The sequence below is a fragment of the Octodon degus genome, unplaced genomic scaffold, assembly GCF_000260255.1.
Source record: "Octodon degus isolate 3935 unplaced genomic scaffold, OctDeg1.0 scaffold00020, whole genome shotgun sequence".
Lineage (NCBI taxonomy): Eukaryota > Metazoa > Chordata > Mammalia > Rodentia > Octodontidae > Octodon > Octodon degus.
In genome coordinates, this window is record NW_004524596.1 from 12,458,927 (window position 1) to 12,484,218 (window position 25,292).

Sequence of the window (25,292 nt, forward strand, 5' to 3'; positions counted from 1 at the left end):
GTATGCAGTGTATTATTTGTTGAAACTGTACTTTCGATTTGATTTGAAACTGTCTCATTGCTATATGTTTATCAATAAAACTTTGAAAAGAAAAAAAAAAAGAATATTCACCTCTAACAGGACTAAACAAAAAAAAAGGGGATACAAAGATCATTTTGTATTTATATATACAAAATAGGATAGATATATAGCTACTTTTGTTTAATTCAATGAGAAGAAAGAGGTGTACTAACAGTGTTTGGACAGGATATCCTGTCTGCTTCTTGTACTATGGATAGCACTAAGAAGACAACAATGTACAATGTATTGATTATTGAAACTGTCCTATTATTCAGCTTTGAAACTGTTTCATTCATATTTATTTCTCAATAAAATAAAAAAAATAAAAAATAAAAAAACCAGTGTGCTCTAGTTTAAGAATAGATAAACAGGTCAATGAGTACAATTAGCCAGGCACAACACGCCTGGAATCCCAGTTCCTGGGAGGCTGAGGCTGGAGGGTTGCTATGAACTTAAGGCTGGCTTGAGCTACGAAGTGAGTTCAAGACCAGTCTGAACTGTACATTGAAACCCTGTCTCAAAACAAAACAAAACGAGGAACAGAATTAGGAATCTAGAGTTAAACTCATAATTTATGGTCAACTGACTTTTTGATAAGGATGTGAAAACAATTTAATAAGGAAAAGATAGTCTTTTTTTTTTTTTTTGAGACATTGTCTCACTATGTATTTTAAGCAGGCTCTGAACTCACTGTGTAGCCCAGGCTGGCCTTGAACTCATAGTGATCTTCCACCCTCAGCCTCCCCAGTGCTGGGATCATAGGTATGTGCCACCAAGCCCAGCTAAGAAGAGGGTAGTTTTGAAAATACCATGCTGAGATACATCTTTGTGACTTTGGATTAGGCCATAGTTCTTAGATATGACATCAAATGTACAGCAACAAAAGAAAAGAGATAACTTTGGATTTTATCAAAACCACGAACTTAGCTGGGCATTGTAGAACACACCAGCGAGTGATCTGAGACATGAGGATCTCTGAGTTTGAAGTCAGCTTAGGACATATAGTGAGTTCAAAGCCAGCCTGAAATACAGTGAGACTCCGTCCCAAAAAACAAAACAAAAACTCTGAAGAACTCAGCCAGGTGTAGAGGTCGATGCCTGTAATCCCTGGGAGCCTTCTGGAAGGCTGAGTGGGGGAAGATTCTAAGTTTGAGCCCAGCTTGGATAACAGTGACGTTATGAGGCCTTATCTAAAACATATATATATATATATATATATAATTTATTTTTGGCTGGCTCCGAATGCCTTCAGGGCAGGTTTGGCTGGCTTGAGTTCTGGGGATCGAACCACAGCAACCTGAGCCTGACTGCTAGGTTGAAGCAGCCAGTTAAATAACTGAGCTAAGGGGCAGGCCCCTTATTTATTTATTTATTTATTTTCCGAACTGGGGATTGAACTCAGGCCCTTGCGCTTGCCAGGGAAGTGCTTTTTCCACTGAGCCATCTCCCCGGCCCCTAAAAATAAAAAATTAAAAGGCCTAAAGATGTAGCTTAGTGTGAAGGACCCGGGTTTAATCCCCAGTAATCATGGCTAAAAGGTATAAGCAAACAAAATGCCCATTAGTTAATAGGTAGATAAATAAAATGCTGGCCTCACAGTGAAATAGTGCTTAGCCACGCTGCAACACGGGTGAACCTTGAGAACATTGGGCCGGGGAGATGGCACAGTGGAATAAACGCTTCTCTAGCAAGCGCATGGGCCTGAGTTCAATCCCCGGTTCGGCCAAAGAAAAAAAAGAAAACACTGTTAAGTGAAGGAACCCAGCCATGAAGGGCCACAAAGACACGATTCCATTTTTTCCTGAATATCCAGAAGACATTTTGAAAAGATATGGCACACCAATTGAATTTGATACAGGCAGTGAGAGGCATGAACACAAAAACGCTGAAACCATAAGGTTCTGGATAAAATAGTGCTCATCTGGATAGAATTTCACTCCTGGGGTGGCAAAGTAATTGGTTCAGAAGGCTTCTGGACAGGTAAGACACTCTCACTCACCAGTCCTCAGAGGCGGGTCATCCCTGAACAGGGAGCTGGGAAAGCTCCCTTGGCAGCCCAGCTGTGTGACCGTGGGCAAGTCTCTTAATTGCTACAGCTTCCCTTCTACCCAGTAATTAAATGTTCTCCAACCGCTAAAATCATAAGAATTTCAGGCCAATGTACTCAGTACAGGCTTGGAATTAACAAGCCATAAATACCACACTGACCTAGTAGGTAATAACACCCTGTATTGTTCTGACTTCCAAAGTCAGCCCGAGTCAGCTGCTTATTTTAGGAGCTCAATGATCCCTGGGAAAGGTAACTTTTGGCAAAAGTAGCCATCTAAGTGACAGGCCTAGTGTTTCACAGAAAACCCGACTAATTTATTAACAAGGTCTGCCTTTATCCCCCAATTTCATAGCTGCAGGCCCAGAAATACAAAGACCCCAAAAGACTCTAAAAATATGTTCTCAATTCTCTTTTATCTCCCATCCAGACTCACACCAACTGTGTCATATTAAACACATCTGCATCCATCACTGATAAAAGTGCATGACCCAGGAACAGATAAGAATTGTTTTCAATTTGTTCAGATGGAATTGGTTAAATTTAACCTAATTAGACCAAACAACCAAGACAGGTGTTTATAAGTTGCCAATGTTTTCATTTTCTGTAATTGTTCAGTTTTATTTCCCCAGAACTTAAGGAAGTTAATATGTCATAAAAATCACTGACCTTATATTTATTCATGTCACACATAGGTTATTCATGTTCTAGGCAGTACAAATATGAGGCATTGAATACTTCTCACAGATTGTACCATTTAACCACCACTGACATCTAAGTGGGCCTGCAGGAGGGCTTACATTACCTGACTTCCAGGATATAAATACCAGCAGTCATAAAGGAGAGCCTGTTTTCCATTCTTTTATTGACCTACAATGTGTGCTGACTTGGCATTTCGACTACTTAGGGATTCTGACTTCATTCTCACAAGATGGTCACTTTTAAGGCATTCAGAAGAAAAATAAAATGTTACATCCCAGTTAAAGCAAAACGTTTATTATATTTGGCAGGGTGATGAGATCTCAACTGTAAATCCCAACTAACAAAGAAACCACGAAATGCAGTTCTAGCAGCCTGGTACTGGGGAGTGCTTGGTGGAGTGGTGCTAGGTCCACTTGCAAGGGCAGCTGGCTGCCCAGGTAGGCAGGTGTCCTCTTTCTAGCAACATGCTCTGGCCGGCCCTGTTCTGTCTGATCATTCCACACAGCCTCAGCATGGGAAACAGAAATGCGGACAGGGAAAGCCATGGAGCTCCTACAAGGGGATTCCTCTTAGAGGCCCGGAGGCTCTGCAGGAAGGGGCAGAAGCCTGAAAAGGTAGATCCACTGAGTGGGTTTTGGGGTCCTTTCACTGACAGGGAGACTGGTTGTCCCCAGCAGGGCCTTGGCCAACTTGTCAGGCCACCACCTTGGTACACACACAATGTGGGTCGTTCTCTCTTCTTCAGTATCCTCACAGCTGAAATGAATGAACACTAGTGTCACCTTTATTACTGCAGACAAAAGGCCTGGCTGGCAAAGAGGTGAGTGAATGTGGGTGGTGATCACTATCTCTTGTAAGCAAGATGGTACTGAAATTACTGTTTCCTAACAATGGGAGTGTTACACACAGGTAGGGAAACAGACTCCTAAGAGCGCTCACACAAAGCGCTGTGGGATTTCCAGAGAAAACATTCCTACGAAGTTGCTATGTCACTTCTTACTGCTTTTGGAATCAACAGATCCTTTTTAGATTCCTATTATATTATGTACACTTATGATTACAGGAGAACCAGCTTGCATAAAATTAGTAAAACAGAGCCCAGGAAAGGAAAAACTCACTCAGAACCCACTAAGAGAGCTTAAAATGGAAGCCTGAAAGTGCAAGTAAGGAAGGCACTTGTTTAGATTCTTGGTAAAAGACAACTCAACAGTTGTGAAAAAAACCCAAATTCAGGGGGCTGAGCCATAGAAATAGAAAGTCCACCTTTCTAGGAAAGGGGTAAACATTTAGACAGGCCTCAGAGGTAATTTAGTAAATAGATATTTCAATGGAAAATTTCCAGTCTGAGAGCAAATAACTTCAGATGGGTTTAAAATTGGAAATAAAACTGTTTCCACATCTCTGCCCGGGCCTGTAAGCCAGCTCCCGGGTCCTTACAGCAGACTTTATCTTCCTCATCGCCCCCAAATCCAACTGGAGACTAACTCCTTCCTGCAGGAAGCTGATACACACCAATGCTGACAGTGGGACTCAAGAGGAAAAGGAACACAGCGGCCAGAGTCCTTGTGGTTTGAATCACTTTAAAACTCCAAACAAAACCAGACTTGACTATTTGTAACCTAGCTAATGGCTGAGGAAACCTCAAGTGATTGGGAAGTACCTAGATAGGAGTTTGAATGACAGCAGGTCCATCATTATCTTAAGCTTCTCTAATCATGTTTCTTTCATTGTGAATCCCCCAGCCCCACAAGAGGTTCTAATGCTCTCTCGAGGTAAGGACAACCTTCCAAGGTTTCTAGTGAATGGGGTTTGAGTAGGGCTGGGCAGATCCTCCTCCAGGCCAAGAAAAGATACCCTGGAATTATCACTTCCTTTCTTTTGGAATCATTATCTCCTTTCAAGATTCAGAGTTAAATACACTTAATATTTAAGTGTACATAAATACATACACACAAATGAAACAATCATGCTGTGTAGTAAAATAAAAGGGGAAGCCTTCTATAATCCTATGATTCCAAACAACTGTTTAACAGTTTTCAGCATTGTGCTTTTTTTTTTTTTTAAATTCCTGAGACAGGGTTTTGCTCTATGTAGTTCAGCCTGACTTTAAACTCACTATGTAGCAGAGTCTGGCCTCAAAGTCATGATGATCTTACTGCTTCAGCCTCTTGAGTGCTTAGACCACAAGCACACACCTCTCTACTGTCTGTGTGGACTTTATTCCTGTCTGGTCCACCACTCTCCCTCCCACACCCCCAGTATGGTTATCACAATGATCCAGCAAATCTCCCTGATAATGAGGGAATGAATTTTCAGTTACATTGTTTTTGAATGACACCAGGGACATGGCTCCATAAGAGTCCAGAGAGTTTATAAGGATGAGGACATCCAAAAAAAATGCTTTGTTCTAAAAACCACGTGATCTACAGATGTACCTTGAGACCATAGTGTTAAATGAAATAAATCAGACACACAACTTAAATGTTGCATGGTTTGTCTTCTTTGAGAAACCCAAATACAAGCGAAGGGCAAAACAAAAGCTAATAGGAAATAGGGAGACAAGAGTTTTTATAGAAGGTAAGCAGGGAGGAAGGGGACCAAGAGTGGAGGGAAGAAACGGGCTGAGAAAGACGTGTTATGCAGGAGCACTAGCTCCCCTGCGCACAGTAATCATTATGTACTACAAATGTGCCCTAATGAACTAGAAATTCAAAAAAGATCCTCACATAATTTCCCTGTTTTATCACCTCCAGGGGCTGGGGAGATAGCTCAGAGGCTTAAGTGCCTGCCCTGCAAGCACAAGGTCCTGAGTCCAATCCCCGGTATCAAATCATTTGCTTTACATCCTCCAGTAATCCCTTTGTCTACAGCGTCAAGTCCAAACTCCTGAGGCTTTGGCCTACAGGGCCCTCCTGACCTGACTCAGGCCTTCAGCCTTGCTTCTAGCACGTCCAACCTGGCCAGGAGCCCAACACTCCAGACACCCAACACTCCAGTCTTGGAAGGTTGGACTGGCTGATCGATGCCTCTGTGGTTTGGGCTATGCTGACCCCTATGTTGGTAAGAGCTACCTTCCCCTTGCCCATTTGGTGAATCCCTGCTCATCATCAAAATCCACCCCACCAACTCCTCTATAAGCCTTTCCTGTTCTCTCAAGCAGAAATGACCTTTTTCTTCAGTGCTTCAAACGCATCCGCTACACAATCCTGAGCAGCACTCTTCATTGTACTTACATAAATTCCAGGACATCTTCACCTCCAGACTCAGACTCAGGTCCTCAACTACTTCTGATACTAGTGTGTCTCATGAATGAATGAAGAACCAAATGAACAAGAAAAACAAAGATCTTTTTCTGAACCAGGCTGAGGGTCCAAAGCATCCAAACTCAAATGGATTCTTAACAATTTATGCCAGGGGTACAAATGAAGACTGCTCAAAATAGGAGAATTACGAATCTGAGGCTCGAACACAATTCTGTCAAGTTTCTGGAGATTGGATTAGAGCCTGGTTTACAACTAATGGTAATAGCTAATATTTATCCAGCACTTAATCTCTGTCATGCAAAGCACATTCTTTGCATAATGCTCTATATGTACAAGCTGACAACTGCTCTGAGATATAGACTTGATTGTTAGCCCTGTTTAAAACAAGACAGTGTTTCAAGATTAAAATCTTGGCTAAGGTTATAACCTAAATGAGCCATCTGAGATTTGAACTCAGGGATCTGCCTTCAGAGTCTTGTGCTGTCCTTGCCATCCTGAGGTTTGTGGGGTAGAAACAGATGTAGATACATTTTATAAACATACACATATGACCTAAATACCTCATTTGAATTCAGAAATTAAATTTACTTCTGAGTGATAGATGAGTTTAAATAAGACTTGCATCTATATTTTTTGTGAACCCAGGCCTTTGTATTTAGCTATATCCTTAGCCTTTTACTTTATATTTTGAGAGAGGGTCTCACTAAAATGGTCAGGATGGGCTTAGATCATCATACCTGCCTAAGACTTGGAATTTAATACCAACCACTCCATTTTAAAAACTAAGCCCAGAAGTGGTGGTGCACATCTGTAACCCTAGTACTTGGGAGGCAGAGACAGGAAGATTGCCTTGAGTTTAAGGCCAGCCTGGGCTATACAGTGAGTTCAAGACCAGCCTGAGCTACAAAGTGACACCCTGTGTCAAAAAGAAAAGCAAAATGACAACCAAAAAGCAAAGCAAAAACCTGAGGGAAACTACATTTCAACCAATCAGTTAATAACAATTTAGCAAGGGTCTGCTATATGCTGAGCTGAGTGACAAAGAATCTAAGATATAATTTCTAGGGACTTACAAAGCAAAACTATAATATCATAACATTATTTTGAAAACATATAGAAATCAACACAACCAAATAGATTCTCTTATTTGGTGATATATTTGTCTACTGCTCATACTGTCTTTGAAAACAATTTATGAAACACACAAGAACAAATTTCACTACTTTAATGTTACAGGTTATTTTTATGTCAAAGAGTGCTATCGATCTTATCACCATTTTATTTGATGTTTGGTTATTTCTAAAAATCTAGTTCCTTCTTTGGAGGAAACTTTGCTATTACTATCTGTGTGGGTGCGTTACCCAAACACACAATTTCATTTAGGTAAGATACTGATATACACAGACATGCATTCTGGGGTTTAGGAGGCCAATTTCTCAAAGGTTTGGACAAAACCAATGCTAATAGGAGTAAAATGCAAATCATAAATATCATTTGAAACTTTCTTTTCTTTTTTAAATGTATTTAGTACAGGTTCTACAGCGGCTCACTACATAGATTGGACTCAGTGATCCTCCTGTTTTCAGCCTCCCAAGCACTGGGATTACAGGCGAATGTCACCACACCCCGTCTCAATCACTATCTCAGCCCCACGGGTGGGGCTGGCACGGTTTGTGGTGATCATTTCAATTTTTTTTTTTTTGAAATTTTCTAGTAGGCACCTTTTTTTTTCTTTTACCAATATTGTTACTTTTAGGTACCACTTTGGTTTCTGTAATAAGTCATTAACAAATTTTTAACTATCTCCATTTGTTAAATCCACATATTTTGATGATTTTTCTTTTTTATAATTTTTCATTCTAAGTAGTCACATTTTATTTTATTTATTTATTTTTTTGTGGAACCAGGGATTGAACTCAGGTCCTTATGCTTGCCAGGGAAGCACTTATTCTACTGAGCTATCTCCTCAGCCCCCAGTAGTCACATTTTAAACAGTAAAAGAAACAGGTGAAAGTAATTTTATTTATTTATTTTTGGCGGAACCGGGGATTGAACTCAGGCCCTTGTGCTTGCCAGGCAAACGCTTATTCTACTGAGCTATCTCCCCAGCCCAGGTGAAAGTAATTTTAAATATACATTTTACATTTTAATCTAATGTCAAACATATTACCTTTCCTAATGTATTCAATACAAATTTATTGGAGTAATTTTACATTTTTTTTTCATGCACAGTTTTTGAAACCTGGTATATTTTTATGTCTGTTTGGACTGCATCTCAAGTGCCACATGTGATTAGGAGCTTCCTCATCAGACAGTGCTGAACAACATGTGCAGCATGACAGGTGTCCCTAGAGCTTCCCACCCGTGAAGACGTTCTGAGGAGTGGTGCATGCCTTTAAGAAACAAAAACAGCTGCAATTACATTTCATTGGGGCATAAGCTGTAAATGTTAAGAGTGTGAAGGAAAGAATGATTCAGAAAAACTCAAGACATCTTCATGGAACTCAGCTTATCAGTAAAGAGCAAAAGTTGTGGAAAGGTAAGATTTTACAACACTCAAGGGTTAATCCTGTTAGACAAGGAATAACGATACTAAATGAGCCAAGAAAAGTCAGTTCAAATAAACTAATGATTATAGTTAACCACATGACTCTGTTAGGAAGCCAGTGGATAAGCAGTCCCTTTTAAATACATAAGCATGTAAGTACTGTATTCTAAAGCTGTGTGAAATATGGAACTGAAACATACAGCTGGTAGAAATCTAAAATAACTTATTTGATAACATGATTTATAAGCTATAAAATTTCTGGATCTCAGTTGATGCAAGTGTAAACTAAAGTGAATGCAATACTGAGGTCCCTTACGGCTAGGATGGTTTATAATTCATTGTGCAAACTTGGACACTTGCAAGAATAAAAGGGGTACACTACTAAGAACTATGCCAAGGTAAATGGCATAAACTGTGCCTGCTTTATAGCCACAAAACCCTACGATCCTGTACCACTGAATTATACTCTGCTGCCCCATGAGGTATACAGAACAGAGGAAATCCAGCGTGTTCATCCCACCTCTGCGTGGCCACAGGAGTTCTGTGGGCTAATGTACACATCTAGCTCGATGAGGTGCAAGCCCCGCCCACATCTTCCCCTACAAAGCATTGTAAATTGGTTTAAATTTGAACCACGGTTCCATATGGACAAAGCTGGCCCTGGACAGCCTGAATATATTTACTGAAGACAACAAATCACTGGCAGACTGAGTGGAAGAGGCGAGGCCTGGCCTGTGAGCACTCAGAATTCAGCGGGACTGTAATTGTAGCCTCCCTGCGACAGGCCTAATCAATTATAAGAGGCTGATTTTAACCAGTTGCAGGCTCATTACTCTGCATTCCAGCTTGTGTTGATGAAAATCAATTTCAGTCTGTGGCCTGGAACTCATGTAGAGTACTTCCTACAGCCTCTTATATAAATACTTCAAAAATTTTATTTGGAGTTGCCCTTCTCCCTTTAAAAAACAAACAAAAACAAAACAAAAAACACTTCATGAATTGTGATTAAAATAGACAATTGCATGTGGATCTGGGATCATACATGGCCTAACAAGTATGATGCCTGAGCTTGAGGCGGCGACGCCTGCACAGTACCGAGTGGGTCTGAGAGGGGAACACAAACGCCCCAGCTCCCCGCCACTTGAGCAGGCCCAGTTATCTCCTCAGGACCAAGACAGCAGTCACTGGAAAGGATGACCCTCTGAAGAAAATGCAGGATCTGGGAAAAGCCAAGGTCTTTGAGGCACAGAGGGTGTCTGAACAGAGTTCACACTCTTCTCTGGATGATGAAAGACAAAATATTTAAAGGAAAACTCCCAAGTAAACAAAGACAAGCTTCCTGGAGCAGTTTCAAGGAGGGAGCCGGCCATAGGATACCACTGAATTTGATGTGCAGCTCATCTAACCAAAGGAGACCACGGTGCGGTGCAAGTGCAGAGTAGAGTTGCTCAGAGCCCCGCCCATACCTCAAAGGCCTATAACCTTTACCCCAAATAGGACATAACTGTGAATCATACCTGGCTGGCTGCCCTTTGTGGGTTTGTTGAGGCAGTAAGTCAGCAGGAAGAGAATGTCAATATATACAGCTCTGGTCACCAAACATGGATTTTGCCTAGAAAGATAAAAGAACAGAATATAAATTGATGTTTTCTCTCCCTGAGGTCTGGCTCACGGGAATAAGAAAATGTGTTTTTACCAGGCAGACAAGGCTCAGGCACAACCAGAGGTGTTTAGCAACTCAAGTGAACAATCGAGTCCAAATGCATTTGCTGGAAGCTAGGGTTATACACAGGCCAGACAGAACCCAACACTCTGTTTCAAATCAATAGAAAACAAGTAAAACCCAGGGTTCCATGTCAGTTTATTGAAAATAAGGTGTGTTGTGAATGAGAGACAACTTTCCTCTCTTACATGTAGAAATTCTCTGGGAAATAATCATTTGGCTTTGAAAATAATGAACTTAGCACTCTGGAGTAGAAGAATTACGCCCACACATGAGAAAGCTTGTCAGTAGACGCAACACAGCCAAGTGCATAACATGCGCATGTGATTAACACTGGGCACAATACCCTTTTCACATTAAACAGAATTGTTTTCTTCCAATAAATGGCTTGCTTTGCTTTTTGAACATGGTAGAAACAGTGAGTAGCTCAGATCTGGAGGGCTGCACACAAAAAACCTCCAAGGGCTTTCTTTTGAGCACAGTGCTTGAAGGGCCCTGGCTCGGGCCTCTGTTCCACTTGACCACGGAAGAGGCCGTACTCTCTAACTATCCAGCAAGTTAGGTGAGGGCAGGAGGCCACGGCAGGGTGGTGCAGTGACCTTGACATACTCTCTCCTCTAGCTGGGGCCTGGCCACGGCCTTCTCTCTCTCTCTCTTTTTTGAGACAGGGTCTTGCTGCTCAGTCCAGGCCGGCCTTGAACTCACTCTGCAGCCTGGGTTGGCCTCGAACTCATGGTAATCCTCCTGCCTCAGCCTCTCCAGTGTTGGAATTAACAGTCGTATGCCACCATACCCTGGTGTCCTCTTCTAACATATGACCAAGGGTGACATTGAAAGCAGCACCAGTGTGGCTAGTGGATTTTCTGACCCAAATTTCTCATGCCCTGTAAAGGAACCGGTTCATCATTTCTCCTAAGGTTGTTCCTTTATCCAAACTGCCCACATCCTGCCACTGCCCCTTGGCTGTAAGAAATCTGTCAAATATCTGGACGTGAGGCAGAACCGGCTTGGATGGTGGTCTCTGCTAGTGACCTGCTCTGCGGCCCTGTTCATTGGCTTCCCTTATGAATCTGCTTGCTTTCTGACACTTCACCTACTAAGCCCAGTTTGGCTGATAGCTTGGGTCTAGCCTAATTTCATGCCTACGTTAGCAATTTTTACAAGCCCATCTCCTGCTCAGTCTGTTTCCCAGAGGAAGTCAGTATTACTACTTACCAGCACAGCCTTCCCGCCACCTTCCTTGCATTTATAATCCACTTGCTTATCTTAATACAAATGGCAACTCAAAAGGTATACCATTTTGTTAATGGTTATAAACTGCTCTATGTCATGGGCCTATCTGTCCCCTTTGGACAGAATTCAGACTAAGATACTTTGCAGTTGAAAACAATGCGGTGGTAATATATTTGTACAATAGTTTAGGGCATATGGATGTGCCCCATTTTACATATTTAGCAACAGAATTTCAGTCCACTGTTAAATTTTTAAACTTTTGCCAAGAGAATAAACAGAAAACAATAACCCACTGTGTTAAATTGCAACTATATTAAAAGTGAGGTTAACCACCATCTTTATGCTTTTAAAAACATTTGAATTTCCTTTTTTGGATTTATATACAAATCCTGTTATTCAGTTTTCTGCAATGATTGGTAGGGGCTCTTTGTATATAAAAGGAATCTTGCTTTAGTCATCCATGTTGCAAACTTTTTGAGGTTTAACTTTCTTTTTTTTTTTAGGTTTAACTTTCTAAAAAGATTTATAATTTATACATGTTCAGTTCTACGCAAAGACATTAATAATTTTAAATCATCTAAGTTTCATGTTATGCTTATGAAGTCCAACTCTTCTCTAATATTTTAAGTGTTTCACATACATTTTTTTAAAAAGAAATTTCTTTATTTTTTATTTAAATTTATTTATGTGTGTGTGGGGGGGCAGCTCAGCCCACCAGGGGGCGGGGCTGGCTGGCATGTGGTGCTGGGGGATTGAACCGTGGTCCCTTTGCTTTGCTAAGCTTGTTCTAAGTAGGTGCTTTAGACCACTGAGCCATCTCACCAGCCCCTCACATACATTTTGAAGGGGTGCTACGGCTCAAATCCAGGACCTTGTATATGCTAACATGATAGCCTACATTTTCCTAGCACTTTACAGTTTCACTTTTATGTGACATTTTTTTTTAATGTATTTAGTACAGGGTCTACAGGGTAGCCATTGCTAGGACTCAGTGATTCTCTTGCTGCCAGCCTCTCAAGCGCTGGGTTTACAGGTGCACACCACCATGCCCATTCTCCTATCTTTTTTTTTTTTTTTTTTTGGTGGAACCAGGGATTGAACTCAGGCCCTTGCGCTTGCCAGGGGAGTGCTTATTCCACTGAGCCATCTCCCTGGCCTCATGCACAGTCTCAATCACCATCTCAGCACGCCCCAGGGGATGGGGCCAGCATTCTTTTTTTTTTTTTTTTGAGACCGGTCTCACTCTGTATTTCAGGCTGGCCTTAAACCCACAGCAATCCTACTGCCTCAGCCTCCCAAGTGCTGGGACTGTAGGCATGAAACACCAGGTCCAGCTTCAGTTTTACTTTTTGAAAAAATATTCACAACTTTTATATTTGATATTTGTTTTGTTCTTTAGTTTTCAATACTCCCCATATCTTTTGTCTCAATTTAGTTTTCTCCAGGTTCTCAATCATAATCTCCTGATGTCACTCTTCTTCCATCCACCATGGATGGCCCATACAGTCTATGAAAATTTCTTTAATGACATCATTCTTACCTATGGGACTTCTGCTATTTAACTGCTAAGTCCTCCTTTGGCCATTTAAAAAAAAAAAAAAGATAAAAGAAAAGGCCACTCAGAAGAAAGCCAGGACACCCACCACAAAGGTCTGGCCTGCCACAGAGCATCAAGGAGCCAGGGCTATGCCAATGACCAAAGGCCAGGACATCTTCAGCAGCCAGCTCTGACCTGGTGTGGGGAGGAAGGGTACAGGAAATGCTTACTGGCCTCTGAGAATACCAGGAAGATCTGGAGGGTGAGCCCCAGACAGACTTTGGGGCAGGATACAGAGAAATGAAGAGGGCTCATGCAGACGTGCTTCCAATTAGGCAGTGTGAGATGGGAAGAATGAAGTGAGATAAGGCTGACAAGGGCACTTTGAGACCGGGCAGCAGATGTGGGAAGGAGTTGGGCCTGACCAGGGACGGGACACAGTAGTATGCAGATTAGCGAACATGCTGAGAAGGCAGGAACGAGTGACACGGGCCAGGCTATCAAGCATCAGTCGCTTGAAGCTTACAGGGTTCTCTTTGGTGCCATCATTTACTACCTGTGTTACCAAGTGGCTTCCCAGTCAGAGCTTCTAGCCCAGGATGTTTTTCTGTGGAGCCATGAGGAATCATAAAAGGAAAGTTTTCAGGAAATTGGTTTGCCTTTTAAGTCTGACAAGGAGCCTGGTTTCCATGAAGTTTTTAAAGCTAAGTTAACACTTTTTGAACATTTCTAAATGAATAGAGGGAAGGCTGTTGATCAATCTTCCGAGCTCCCTCCCAGCCTCCAGTTTTCTGTCTTTTTAGGCCTTGCACAGGCTGGAGGTTTACTGGCTTAAGAAACCTCTGGGACTATTCTGACGGGCCCATAGCTGTGAGGGTTGGGGCCAGGGCTGTCTTCAACAAGGTCCCGGGAGGCTCCCTCAAGTGCTACACACGCCGACTGCAGGAACAGATGATTTGGACGATTTGGCTACTACAGAGTCCACCCATGGTGGTGGGGCAACTTGGGCCACAGTCATGGCCCTGTGCCCACACTCATGCCCACCCTGCAGGAATGGCCACATATAACAGCCTGGTCTACAGTCACAGAGCTGGACTTTCTCTGAACTGGCTTCTAAGTCAGGAAAATATTTTTTCTCTTCCTTTTCTCCTGCTATTACTTGGTGTTTGTTCTGACTTGGAAACAGTATACTGTGAGTTCAGGGTGAGCCAGAGGTTTGTTCTCAGTCTGTCAAGCCACTTTGATGATGGGAATAAAATCCCAAGGAACAGCAAGCCAGCTGGCCAGGAAGCCAAGCCACAGGGTTTTGGTGGGCTTGGGAATTTTTTTTCTATCCCCAAATGGAAAAATCCTGGCATGGGGCATGGCCTAATGAAGATTTATAGTGTTTGAAAAAATCAGAAATGGTCGGGGTCTAACAGATGGGCTGAAAAACAGCACAACAGTTTCTTTAGAAGGAGCAGAAGGAATCAGGTTTAAGGATTAATTTATATAAAAAGTAAAAAGCAGGTCTTGTTAAGAATCTTGCTTTCTTATCATTTGTGCCTTGACAAATATCCACCCAAGAACCTGATTAATATGTTGTCTTGGGAAAATCTCTGAACTTCATTAAACCTCTGCCCCTCTCTCCTGAAGGTGGGAGGAAGCAGAAGGCAGGGCAGAGAGCAGGGCTCCCAGACAAGCCCACAATGGCTGAGTGTGTACAGGACAGCGGGAGCTCCTGGGAAGGCTGTGATAAATTATTCACTTCTCCTGTCCCTTCCGGAATCCCAGTGGCTGCAGAACTTTCTAACTGAGGCTTATTCATTCAGAAAACATTTAATAAGAAGCTACTGAGTGAGGAATAGTGCTGGAATTTGGAAATATGAAGACAAAATGATTCAGGGACACACTCACTGCCCTCAAGGAACTTAGAGTCCTGAATAGTGTTTTTCAAACTGCAGGTTACGGTCCTTCTAGTTGGTTATGAGATCACCCCGCAGGTGGGGACCAGCACGCAAGAAGGTAGGAAGGAGGAGGAGGGGAGGGGGAAGGGAGCGGGGAGGAAGAGGAGAGAAAATAAAGCCAGCGCTGGCAAAGCAGGAAGGGTGAGCGCTGTTTCCTCAGCTTCATCGCTGTGTAGGGTTTCTGTAAGTCCTTGCCCAAAGTGAAATTTTAGTAAGCTATATATATTTTTTCTTTCTTTCTTCTTTTTTTTTTTCCCAGCAGTACTGGGGATTGAACTCCCTGGCCCTGTTTTTAAGTAAGATGTAAATAATTATTGAAATATAACAATTTTAAGGTTACTGTCTTGTTCTGACTTTTTTCTTTTTCAGACAATAAGCTATCCTGTAATACAATGAATAGTATCAAGAGAATTACACTTGACATCCAAAATGACAGTGGATATGTTGAAAATTCACATTGCTGAAATGAACTAGTTAACACTTGAGTAAATTTCCTTGAGTAAACAGCAAGATCCAGTCTCAAAATTTTAAAAAATATTTGAAATGGCTGGAGGTGTAGCTCAGTGGCAGAGCCTAGTATGTGTGTGATCCTAGATTTAAACCTCAGAACTGCAAAGAAATTGGACAAAAGAATAACACAAGACACCCAAAATTCAAACTGTGTGAGATTTCATGGGGTGGTGTTTGTACACGGAGATCTATGTGTATTTACTCGTATGCACATAGGGGGCTCATAGACACACACATGTATGTTAGGCTTTACATAAAGGCTATTTCTTGGTAAGAGTGGCTGATAGCTCAGTGGACTAAAGCCCCTGCTTAGGCAAGCACAGGGACCAGAGTTTGATCCCTAGCACCACATGGCCTGTAATCTCAATACTGAGGAGGCTGAAAACAGGAGAATCACTACGAGTCTAAGCTGCACAATGAGAGACTCTGTGCCAAATATATAAAAACAAAATAAAACTTGAAAGCCACTAGTTTAGCAGGAGAACATCCTGCTAACCCTACTAGATGATAATGAGCTCCCTGAAGGGTGGCTCAACAGTAAGAAGAAAAGGTGATGGGGGTGGTACCACCTCCTCTGCGCAGGCATCAGGAAGGGCTTTGGAATTGGAAACCGTCCCAGCAGAGGGGCCAGTGGGTTTAAAGACCTGGACACAGCATAGGTTTAGAGATGGACAAGGGAGGCAGAGGTTCAAGACGCTTTTGAACAGGAGCTCCCAGTGGGAGAGTAGGAGTGAACTTTAAGAGCTCCAAGGGTGGAAGGCCTCTGTGGGACCGCCCTAGTTTCAGTCCTGCCAGAGGGCTCAGGGAACCACTCAACACTGGAAAGCCTTGGTAGGCTCTGTGGGAGGACAGAGTCACTCTGCACATAAAAAACTTCCAGAACTCACTGCCATCTTCAGAGGGCTGGAAACAGCTGTTCTGATTTTAAGCTGCTGGTGTCTGTTAAGTCAAGAAACCTGATCTAGACATCAACAGGGTCAGGGTCTGGCTCACTTCAGTCCCCAAGGAACTACTTCTCCAGAGCCCTGATTAGCCCCACAGCTTAACTTTATCGATATAATACATTTAATGAGCAACGTTAGGATCTCCTTCTTGGGGTGGAAGGTAGAGGGAGAGGGCAAGGTTCTCTGGCCTTGCAGAGTTTGTAGCTCTTGGGAGCAGGAAGAGATATGTGCAGAAAAACCAAGTATACATAAAGCAACTAGAAGGAATGCCTTGGAGGAGGGGTGTGCAGAGAAGAAGGATCTGGGCTGGTGAAAGGGAAGAGAAGACGATCTGGATGCCACAGCTGCAGTTCACAGCTGCTGGCTTGGGATGACCTGATCTTGAGTCCCAGCAGGGGGCTATCATGTCAGCAGCTTTGTGCTGGGAGGCAGCAGTGAGCAGGGCAGCAGCACCCTGGGCCTGAGCACCCACAAAGGTGGAATGGCCAGGGGAAGAGGCAAGGCAGGGAGGGGTGGAGAGGGCTTATAAGGAAGCCGAGGGCTAAAGGATAGGACAATCTTTTTTCTTTCTTTTTTTTTTTTGCAAAACCAGGGATTGAACTCAGACCCTTGCACTTGCCAGGGAATTGCTTATTCTACTGAGCCATTTCCCCGGCCCCAATAGAGGATGGGAGAGAGGAACAGTAGACAGCATGCTTCCATGGGCTGCTAGGATCCCCTCACTTGCCGCATGTGCAAACAAGCCATGTCCTTCACTTAAAACACTATTTAAGCCTGTCCTTTAGGAAACCTTTTGATACTAACCATCAAATAGCCTCCCAGGTCAATGTGAACAGCTGACTCGACCCAAGATATTTTGCTGACCTTCCTCTGGTCTCTGAGATCCTGGTGGCCATAATCTTGGAAGGTCTGATGGCTGCCATGTAGCTTCCCTCATACTTGGTTATAAATCCTGGATGTGCTTAGGAGCTGGGAGAGCCTTCTTTGATACAGGCCACAGAAAGCTAGGTAAATGTGGAAGTGTAAATTAAATTAAAACAAGTCTCTTCTCCTGTTCTGATTTCCATTTTTAGCACAGCTACCAGCCAAGTAGCCATCATATGGCACTCCTGGAGAAACAAGAGGGGGTTTGTTTAAACCAAGATGCCAAATGCTCATGAACTGCAGAATATATATATTTTTAAACAAGCTATTTCCCTCCACTGTAACAGCAAGAATTGAGATCTGTTGGAGGCCAGCTGACAGCAGCATACAGGCATGGCAGGTTTCCAGGCCTGTAAGTTTACCTTGTCCTGGAGTGGAGAAGTTTGTCAGTGGGGAGAGTGTCAGCAAGCTGCACCTTTGCAGTGCACACCAAGGCCTACCCCGCCTTCCGTGGCCCAGGGCTTTGCATGTGGCCATGCTCACAGTCCCAGGTATGAACTGCCTGCAGCCTCCTATTCAAATTGTTCCACTGAGGGTGAAGTCACTCTCCATATCCTGGTCTGATGGCAGACCATATTCCAGGGAATTCTCTTGGGGATTTCACACCCAAAGAGACCATGACTTGTGAGTTTGCAGAGAACCAAAGGCTCAGGTCACACCCTGCAGAGGACAATGAGCTTCCCTTGAGAACACAGCTTTTGCTCTTGGGGAATAAGACCCATGACGGCAGAGGGCCTTTCCCCTTTAACAGGGTCCCATGAGATACTCCTCAAAGGCCTGCACCCTACACAAAGTTCTGGGGTCCCCTTCTCAGCCTCCTCTGCTTCCCCTGGGAATGCTCTGCTAGAAAGGAAGCCCACATCTTCCACCCATGGCCTCACCTTCTCCCTCCACCAAACTCACCTGCCCTTTCAGAGAACCCTCAGGGAGCAGGAAGCCTCCCACTTCCTCAGAGGCCCTCGAAATTTTCCATCTTTCCATTAGGCATCTTTTTCTCATTAATGCACTAACACTCAAGCTATGTGCAGAGAATGATTAAAAAGAGACCTTGTGCGGGGCTTGGGATCTGTTCAAAGCCTGGGGAAGCTGTGTTAAGAGGTGTATGTTTTTTATTCCTTTTATGAGAGATGCATGTTTCCCTCCCTCTGTGGCTTGTTTAAAAGTAAAGTTTAATATGCTGCCAGAGAAATTGCTGGTTAATAACTTAATAAGCTATGTGCTAGGAACTACGGGAGAAAAGCAGTATCTAAGAAAATTTTATTGTACAGTTTGAGGCTTGGGGGATATCAGTGATTATACAGAATGCTAACAGAAGTTCTCTTTCTTTTTAAGTCTTACTTTCTAGGTGCATAAAAAGGATAAATAAGTGAGGAGAATGGGAACTTCTGGGTGTTGCAGGATAGGTCTGGACATATCAAAGTGAGAATTTCTCCCAGCATGATCAACAGAACTGCAGTAACATGAACCTGGCAATGCCTAAGCAGGACCCTGAGCCCTGACAATAATATTAATAGCAAAAGTATTAAAAATGGCATTTTACAAAGCATTTTTTTTTTCTTTTTCTGAGACAAGGTTTCACTATTCAGTTTAAGTCTTGAATGCCCTTTGTAGCCCTTGCTGGCCTCGAACTCATAGCAATTTCCCTGCCTCAGCCTCCCAAGTGCTAGAATTTACAGGTATGTGCCATCATATGAAAGTTTTATCTTAAAAACATTTCTATATAATTTTAGCTTATAAAATTCTTAAGAAGGAAAAAGGTATTACCCTTACTATTTTTGCAAATCAACAAAGTTCACAGAGCTCCAGTGACCCGTGAGAGATCAGAGCAAAAGCTAAGACAAAAAACAAGCTGGAGACAAACAAGTCTTATCTGTGTCCCAAACACACTCAGATAAAAAGGAAGGCTCTGTGCCAAGCAAGTGGAACATGCTGGTGTGCACCCAGGTTCTCTGGTCCTGTGCCTGGAAGCCACTCTAGGGAAAATCAAGGCTGCATTGGTGAGAACCAACACAAAGGCTTATTTCCAACATGGTAGATTATACTACAAAGCCCAGTCATCAAGCCAAGTGTGCTGCTGCATGCCTATAGTCTCAGGACAATAGGATGCTGAGGTAGAATTGTGAGTTCCAGCCTAGCCAGGGCATCTTAGCAAGACCCTGTCTTTTTTTTTTTTTTGCGGAACTGGGGATTGAACTCAGGTCCTTGTGCTTGCCAGGGAAGCACTTATTCTACTGAGCCATCTCCCCAGCCCCAAGGCCCTGTCTTAACATAAAAATAAAAAAGGGCTGGGATGTTAATGTGGAGACCTTGGGTATCTTCCATATCTACCTAACTCAGATTTTAATATCCATCATTCACCATGCCCTTTCCATATTTACCTTTTCACACCATCATTTTAGAGCTGTCCACTTTGCAGGTAAAAGCTAGGGTCCAGAGACAGCACATGCTCCACCCTGCTGGGTGGAAGGAGGCTGGTCCAGGCCCACTGGCCTGGTGGACACTATGGCTCTGCTCAATGTCAGCCCGGCAAACTTGTTTTCACACTAGAGGTTTCCATTCACCAAGTATCTCTAGAAGGGACCATCCTGTGGCCACATGGGAGCACAGAGCCTGTGGGATGGGGCGTGCCCCTCTAGCTCCGAAGTCCTGCTATGAACCCCTGAACTTGTCTGGGAAAATGCTATTCCCAGAGGCCTACAGGTCAGTCCAATCGTTGAGGAAGTCCAGCCACTACGGGGAGCTACGGGAAAGGAGAGAACAAGGAGGCCATAAAAAGTCATCTGCCAAGCTGACTTCTCAGCCCATGCACGCAGAAGTCCCCATGCTCCTAAAATCCTCCGGGAGACAACCTAAAGCATGGTCACACAGGATCTTCATACTCCGGCCCAGTCAGCTCCCTATGATGGCACAAGTTCTCCTGCAGGCCTGCAGGTTGCTGGAAAGCCTGTGGTCAGAGTATTGACTTCACCTAAAGGAACTGTGTCCAAGAGCATCACTCCCACAGAACACCTGTGTGACCTGGGAGAACAGGCAAGTTACACATTAGAATTTTAGGAGAGGGGATCTAGAACCACTGTTCTGATGGTAGAAGTGTGGGGCCCTCTCAAGAGGGCAGCTCCTGAGTCAGAGTCCTGGGCAGCTCAGGGAATAAGGCTGTAGGATTTTCTCCAAGGATGATCAGGCTGTTGGAGGAGGAAGCAGATCAACAGGTGGAGCTCAGACTTGCTAGTTATATTCCTGACTTGAACCACCTTTTGGGCCAGCCACATCAGTCAAGCAGGAAGGTTAACTGGCCCTCTGGGTCCCTTCCTCGAATTGATTACACTGAGATCACCCTTCTGGAACAGGGAGTTGGTGCCCTTCTCTTAGACTCTTCTGAAGCTTCAGGGGGGAGGAAGCCATGCAAGAAGGTCTCCACGCCCTGTCTGTGTGAACCATACCGACCATCCCTCTCTCTTCCACATCTTGAATTTCCACATGGACTTCTGTTTAAAGAAAAAAATCCTACTGGATTAGGTAATCTCTAAATCCTCTTTCCTGCTGCAAATTATATGGTTCCACTGTCCCTTAGCAATGCTGGAAAGACAAAGCCCATGTGGTCTTAAGTGCACACACATATCTCTATTCCCATTACGGAGAAGGATTTGTTTTGCTCATTCTGGCCGCCTTAAGGGTGGGTATGGTATGGCTTGTGGGGCTGGAATCGAACTGTGGTTCCCTGCACCTGACTGTATTTGCCCAAGCAGTGCTTTAAACAACTGAACTATTGGGCAAGCCCTCTATTCCCATTATGGAAAGTAACAAAGGTGTTGATTTACCGAAAAGATAGAACATGTTACATGGCCCAGAGAGGCAGCAAGAGTTTTCCAGGTGACAGCAGTGAGACTGATGGACTGCGAATAGGGAGTTTTTAGTTAACCGCCAGGAGAAGAAAGCCTTAGATGTTCCTCAGTGGGCACAAATAGTAGCGCCCCACCAATCGGCTTGAGCCCATCGTGTCTTCAGAGCTTCTGAATCAGGTCCATCATCTTCTGGCAGACATCAGGGCTGCCTGTCACAACTTCGCTCCCTGACACAGGGTGGCTCCTCTCCAGTGTTCTCCCCACCGCCCATGTTCCAGCACCTGCATTCCTGCAGTGTGCAGCACACCTTCTCTCCACCCTCCTCATGTGCTCCTTCCCACTGCCTTTGGTGTTTACAAGTCACATCCCTGCTCAAAAGCCCATTTCAAATACCACCTCCTCTAGAAAGCCTTCTCTAACTACCCTCATCTATACTCTTGTACTTACACATACTTCTATTTATGTTCTACTGTTGGTTAATTATTTCATATGGATAAGTTCACTCTTTTCAATTAGACTGGCCTATAACCAGACTTGTACAACCAACACCCTACTGATCTGGCACTATTATGCCAAATGTTCTTCCCACAATGCCGAACAGTGTACTAGGATTCCTTCCTTGTACTTGGTATGACATCCTCACAACTTAAGTAGCAACCAAGGTTCTCCACCAGTTTCTCCAATTTAAGAAAGTTAACCTTATCTCACAAGTAAATCTCATCTTGCCTTTAAAGACTGCTTCCGCCTTGAAGACTGCCCTGACACTGCTATCCTAGAAGCTGGCACTTCTCTCTCTTCCTGGCTTTTTCAGTCATCCCAGCACTTATTACATTTTTCCTTGTTTAGTTGAATTAGTCCCAGTCTCACTTGGATGGCTTTTGAAAGGGATACCAGCATTCATTTTTATGTTCTCCCTCATGCCTAATACACTGCCATGTACTGTTTGTGAGTCTCAGGTGGCTTTAATTAGTTCACTGTGAATGGCTCAGGGAGGGTAATGAAGGTGCCGACTTATCCGAAAGATGGAACATGTTACATGCTAACGGGAAAACCACTGTGCTATATCAGGGCTTTATATAACGAGATGAGAGTGTGCTGGGGACACCTAAAGCCTGCAGCCTGTTGCAAGCTAAGCAATGACAGCATTGCTGGAACATTCCAACAGCAACATCCAACAAGCCAACAGCTACAAGTGGAGTAAGACATTTCTAAGTCTTCTACTGAACTAATCACCATCTCTAGGTCAGGGATGCAGATTTCTATATTTAAAGGGTAGAAATTGCCAGTGGCTGGGGCTGCATGCTTGGTGTGCATTTGCATAAAGGGCCTATTTTCATTTCTTGAGGCAATATGGAGAAGTCTGACCTTGGGCTTCCTGCTTAAAGTCCCAATTTAACATATTTGATCACTTGAATGCCACTTTTGAAGGCATTAACCCAGATCAGTTCGCAGAAGTCCAGCCTGTCAACAAGAAATGTTTCATATATCTCCAAACTTCACTTCTCAAACAGTTCACACCTTCAAAACTTGAGGCTATATTTTCGAAAGGAGTATTTAATGAAGAAAATGTTTTGCACCTTGTTCCACTGGCTTTGGTTGAAATGCAATAACTTAACGTTCTTTCTGTTTTTAAAAAATACACACAGGATCTCAGCATGACCTTAAGCATTCCTGAGAAGTCTGAGAGGGAAGCGAACAAATATCAACAAGGTTGTGTCTAAAAACACCAACTCCATTTTTCTTCTTCACAAGGCCTGAGGTGACTTTAAATAGGCTGGGCTGGAGGATTAAAGAGGGATCCTAAGGAGAATAAAATGTTGGGCTTGAAAGAAAGCAGTGATCATTTCCCACCTTCTAAAATTAAGTGGAGGTGGGGCAGGGGGTGATAATGGGGAAAACTTTTAGTTGAGAACACAAAGAGAAAGGGGGAGAAAGAAATTGACAAAGACAAAACAAACCAAAAAATAAGACATAACCCCCAGCAATGCCTGGAAACTTGCTATGTGACTAGCCCTTCCTGTTAAGACTTGTTTCCCTGAAAGTTTTGGCAGGGAACACAGATGACAGCCTTAAAATGACACAGGATCACCTGAATATCTCAACAGTCCTTTTGGACTGGATTAACTTTGGTGGCATGGAAGTGAAACAGCAACCTGCAGCTGCCAGAGTGCTGAGGCCTCTCTGTACTTCAAGTCACTGAGAAAGACTTTCGTGCAGAGACAAGTGGGCTAGCAGGCAGGGGGATGTGGGAAGGGGTGAGGGGACAGTGGGAAAAAGAACTGAATCTAAGTCTTGGAATTTTTCTCCCTGGGAAGTGTATTCTTATGTGAATAAATCTGGAAGATAGCTTGGCAGTCTAAGTGCCTACTTGGGAAGCAGAAAGACCCGGGTTCAATCCCCAGAACAGCATGTCACATGGGCCCTGGAACCCTGCACTCTGAGCTGGCCACCAAAACCGGGCGTGGTGGCACACATCTGTAATTCTAGTACTGGGAAGGATGAGACAGGAGGATCATTATGAGTCCAAGCTCTGCATAGTAAGACTTGGTACCAAATGAATGAATGAATGAGTGAACCAACGAAGGAACGAATGCTGTCTTCAGCTATTGTAAAGCCAAATGAAACCCTAAACCAGAACTTCAACAGTTGGCCACAGCCCCTTAGGGAAGAGCTGGGACTGCCACACAATGTGAGCCTCAGATTTGTCACTCCAAGCATATTTAAACCCCTAAGAGGCATGACACTCAGCTTAGCAGGGACCCAGTAAGGAAGAGAAAAGGGAAAAGAGATGGGAGTGTGGACAAGGATGGCAGGGGAGGAAGTGGGAAGTGGCAGTCCTGGGAGATGGAGAAACAGACAGGAACTCATGGGGTACAGGAGCACTGCTGAGCATGCTGGCTGGGAGGTGGACGGATCACACAGTCCCTAGATTTGCAAATTCAAATTAACTTGGGTAGCAACTCCTTAGGCCTGCTACTCACAGTAGGTCTTCAGCAAGCATTAGTTCCTGCCACCATCTCTACCCTTTACCAACATCGTTTTATTCAAAAGGTTATTGCTAAGCCTGCTTTTGTAGTGGTACAATTTCTTTCTTCCCCTCTCTCTTTTTGGCAATGATTCTTATATACCTGAAAGCCTGTTTTTCTCACCAGAGTGTCGGTTTATTTTTCAAAATGACAAATATGTACTACATGCCACCACAGCACTGACAGAGGCCACAGGCATGGCTGCCCTCGGGAGGGAGCACACAGTTCCCACAGAGAGCACTAGTGCCACCAGGCCTGCAGTACAGGTCACCCCAGGCTGTGGACAGCACTTGGTGATGCCCATGGCCCTCTCTCACAGCCCCAAGCCCCACAGACAGAGGGCACGAAGGTGGGAGGATTTCTACCTGGGGGTTGATCACACCAGACAGCTCTGGGCCCTTCCTCTTCAAAGTATCACGGGGTCCAGGAGCTGCAGCAGTCGGTCACCTGGAAGCTGGTCTCAAGCCCTGTCTGAAACCTAGTGAGTGAGTTTGCACAGTGACGAACTGCCCAGGAGACTTAGGTGCAGTCTTTTTCAGAAGCACGATGCTAGACAATGCTTAAATTGTAACTATTCAAAGCCCGCACATAGAGTCTGGACAGACGGATACAGCATGGCCGAGGAGAAAGATCTCAACAGAGTGCTGGGACCCTGAGACCTCAACACATGTTTGTTAGTCATTGTCAGGTTATTAGTTCTGGTCAGCGGAGTAAACAAAAAAATGGACAAATCCCCGACCTCTGCAGGCTGCCATTTTCCATCTGTACAGGACAGGGAATGAACGACATACAATAGGATTTATAGATATAAAATTCTAGCTCTATGAGCCCACCTAAAGAGACTTTTGTTGTCACTGTAAACTGAAAGGGTTTTGTTTTTTTTTTATGTATTTAGTACAGAGTCTACAGGGTCTTACTATGTACACTGGACTCATCATGATCCTCCTGTGTTCAGCCTCCCAAGAGCTGGGATTGCAGGCAAGCACC

At 43.7% G+C, this 25,292-nt stretch overlaps 1 protein-coding gene across 2 annotated transcripts in view; it reads right to left on the bottom strand.

The window, feature by feature from the left end:
• The window catches only part of Thada (THADA, armadillo repeat containing), a 384,981-nt gene that overhangs the window by 94,198 nt on the left and 265,491 nt on the right, over nt 1-25,292 (bottom strand). For both annotated transcript variants that reach the window (XM_023711247.1, XM_023711248.1), the window contains one exon: nt 10,138-10,232. In XM_023711247.1, coding sequence (XP_023567015.1) covers nt 10,138-10,232 — 95 coding nt within the window. The remainder of the gene's footprint in view (nt 1-10,137; nt 10,233-25,292) is intronic.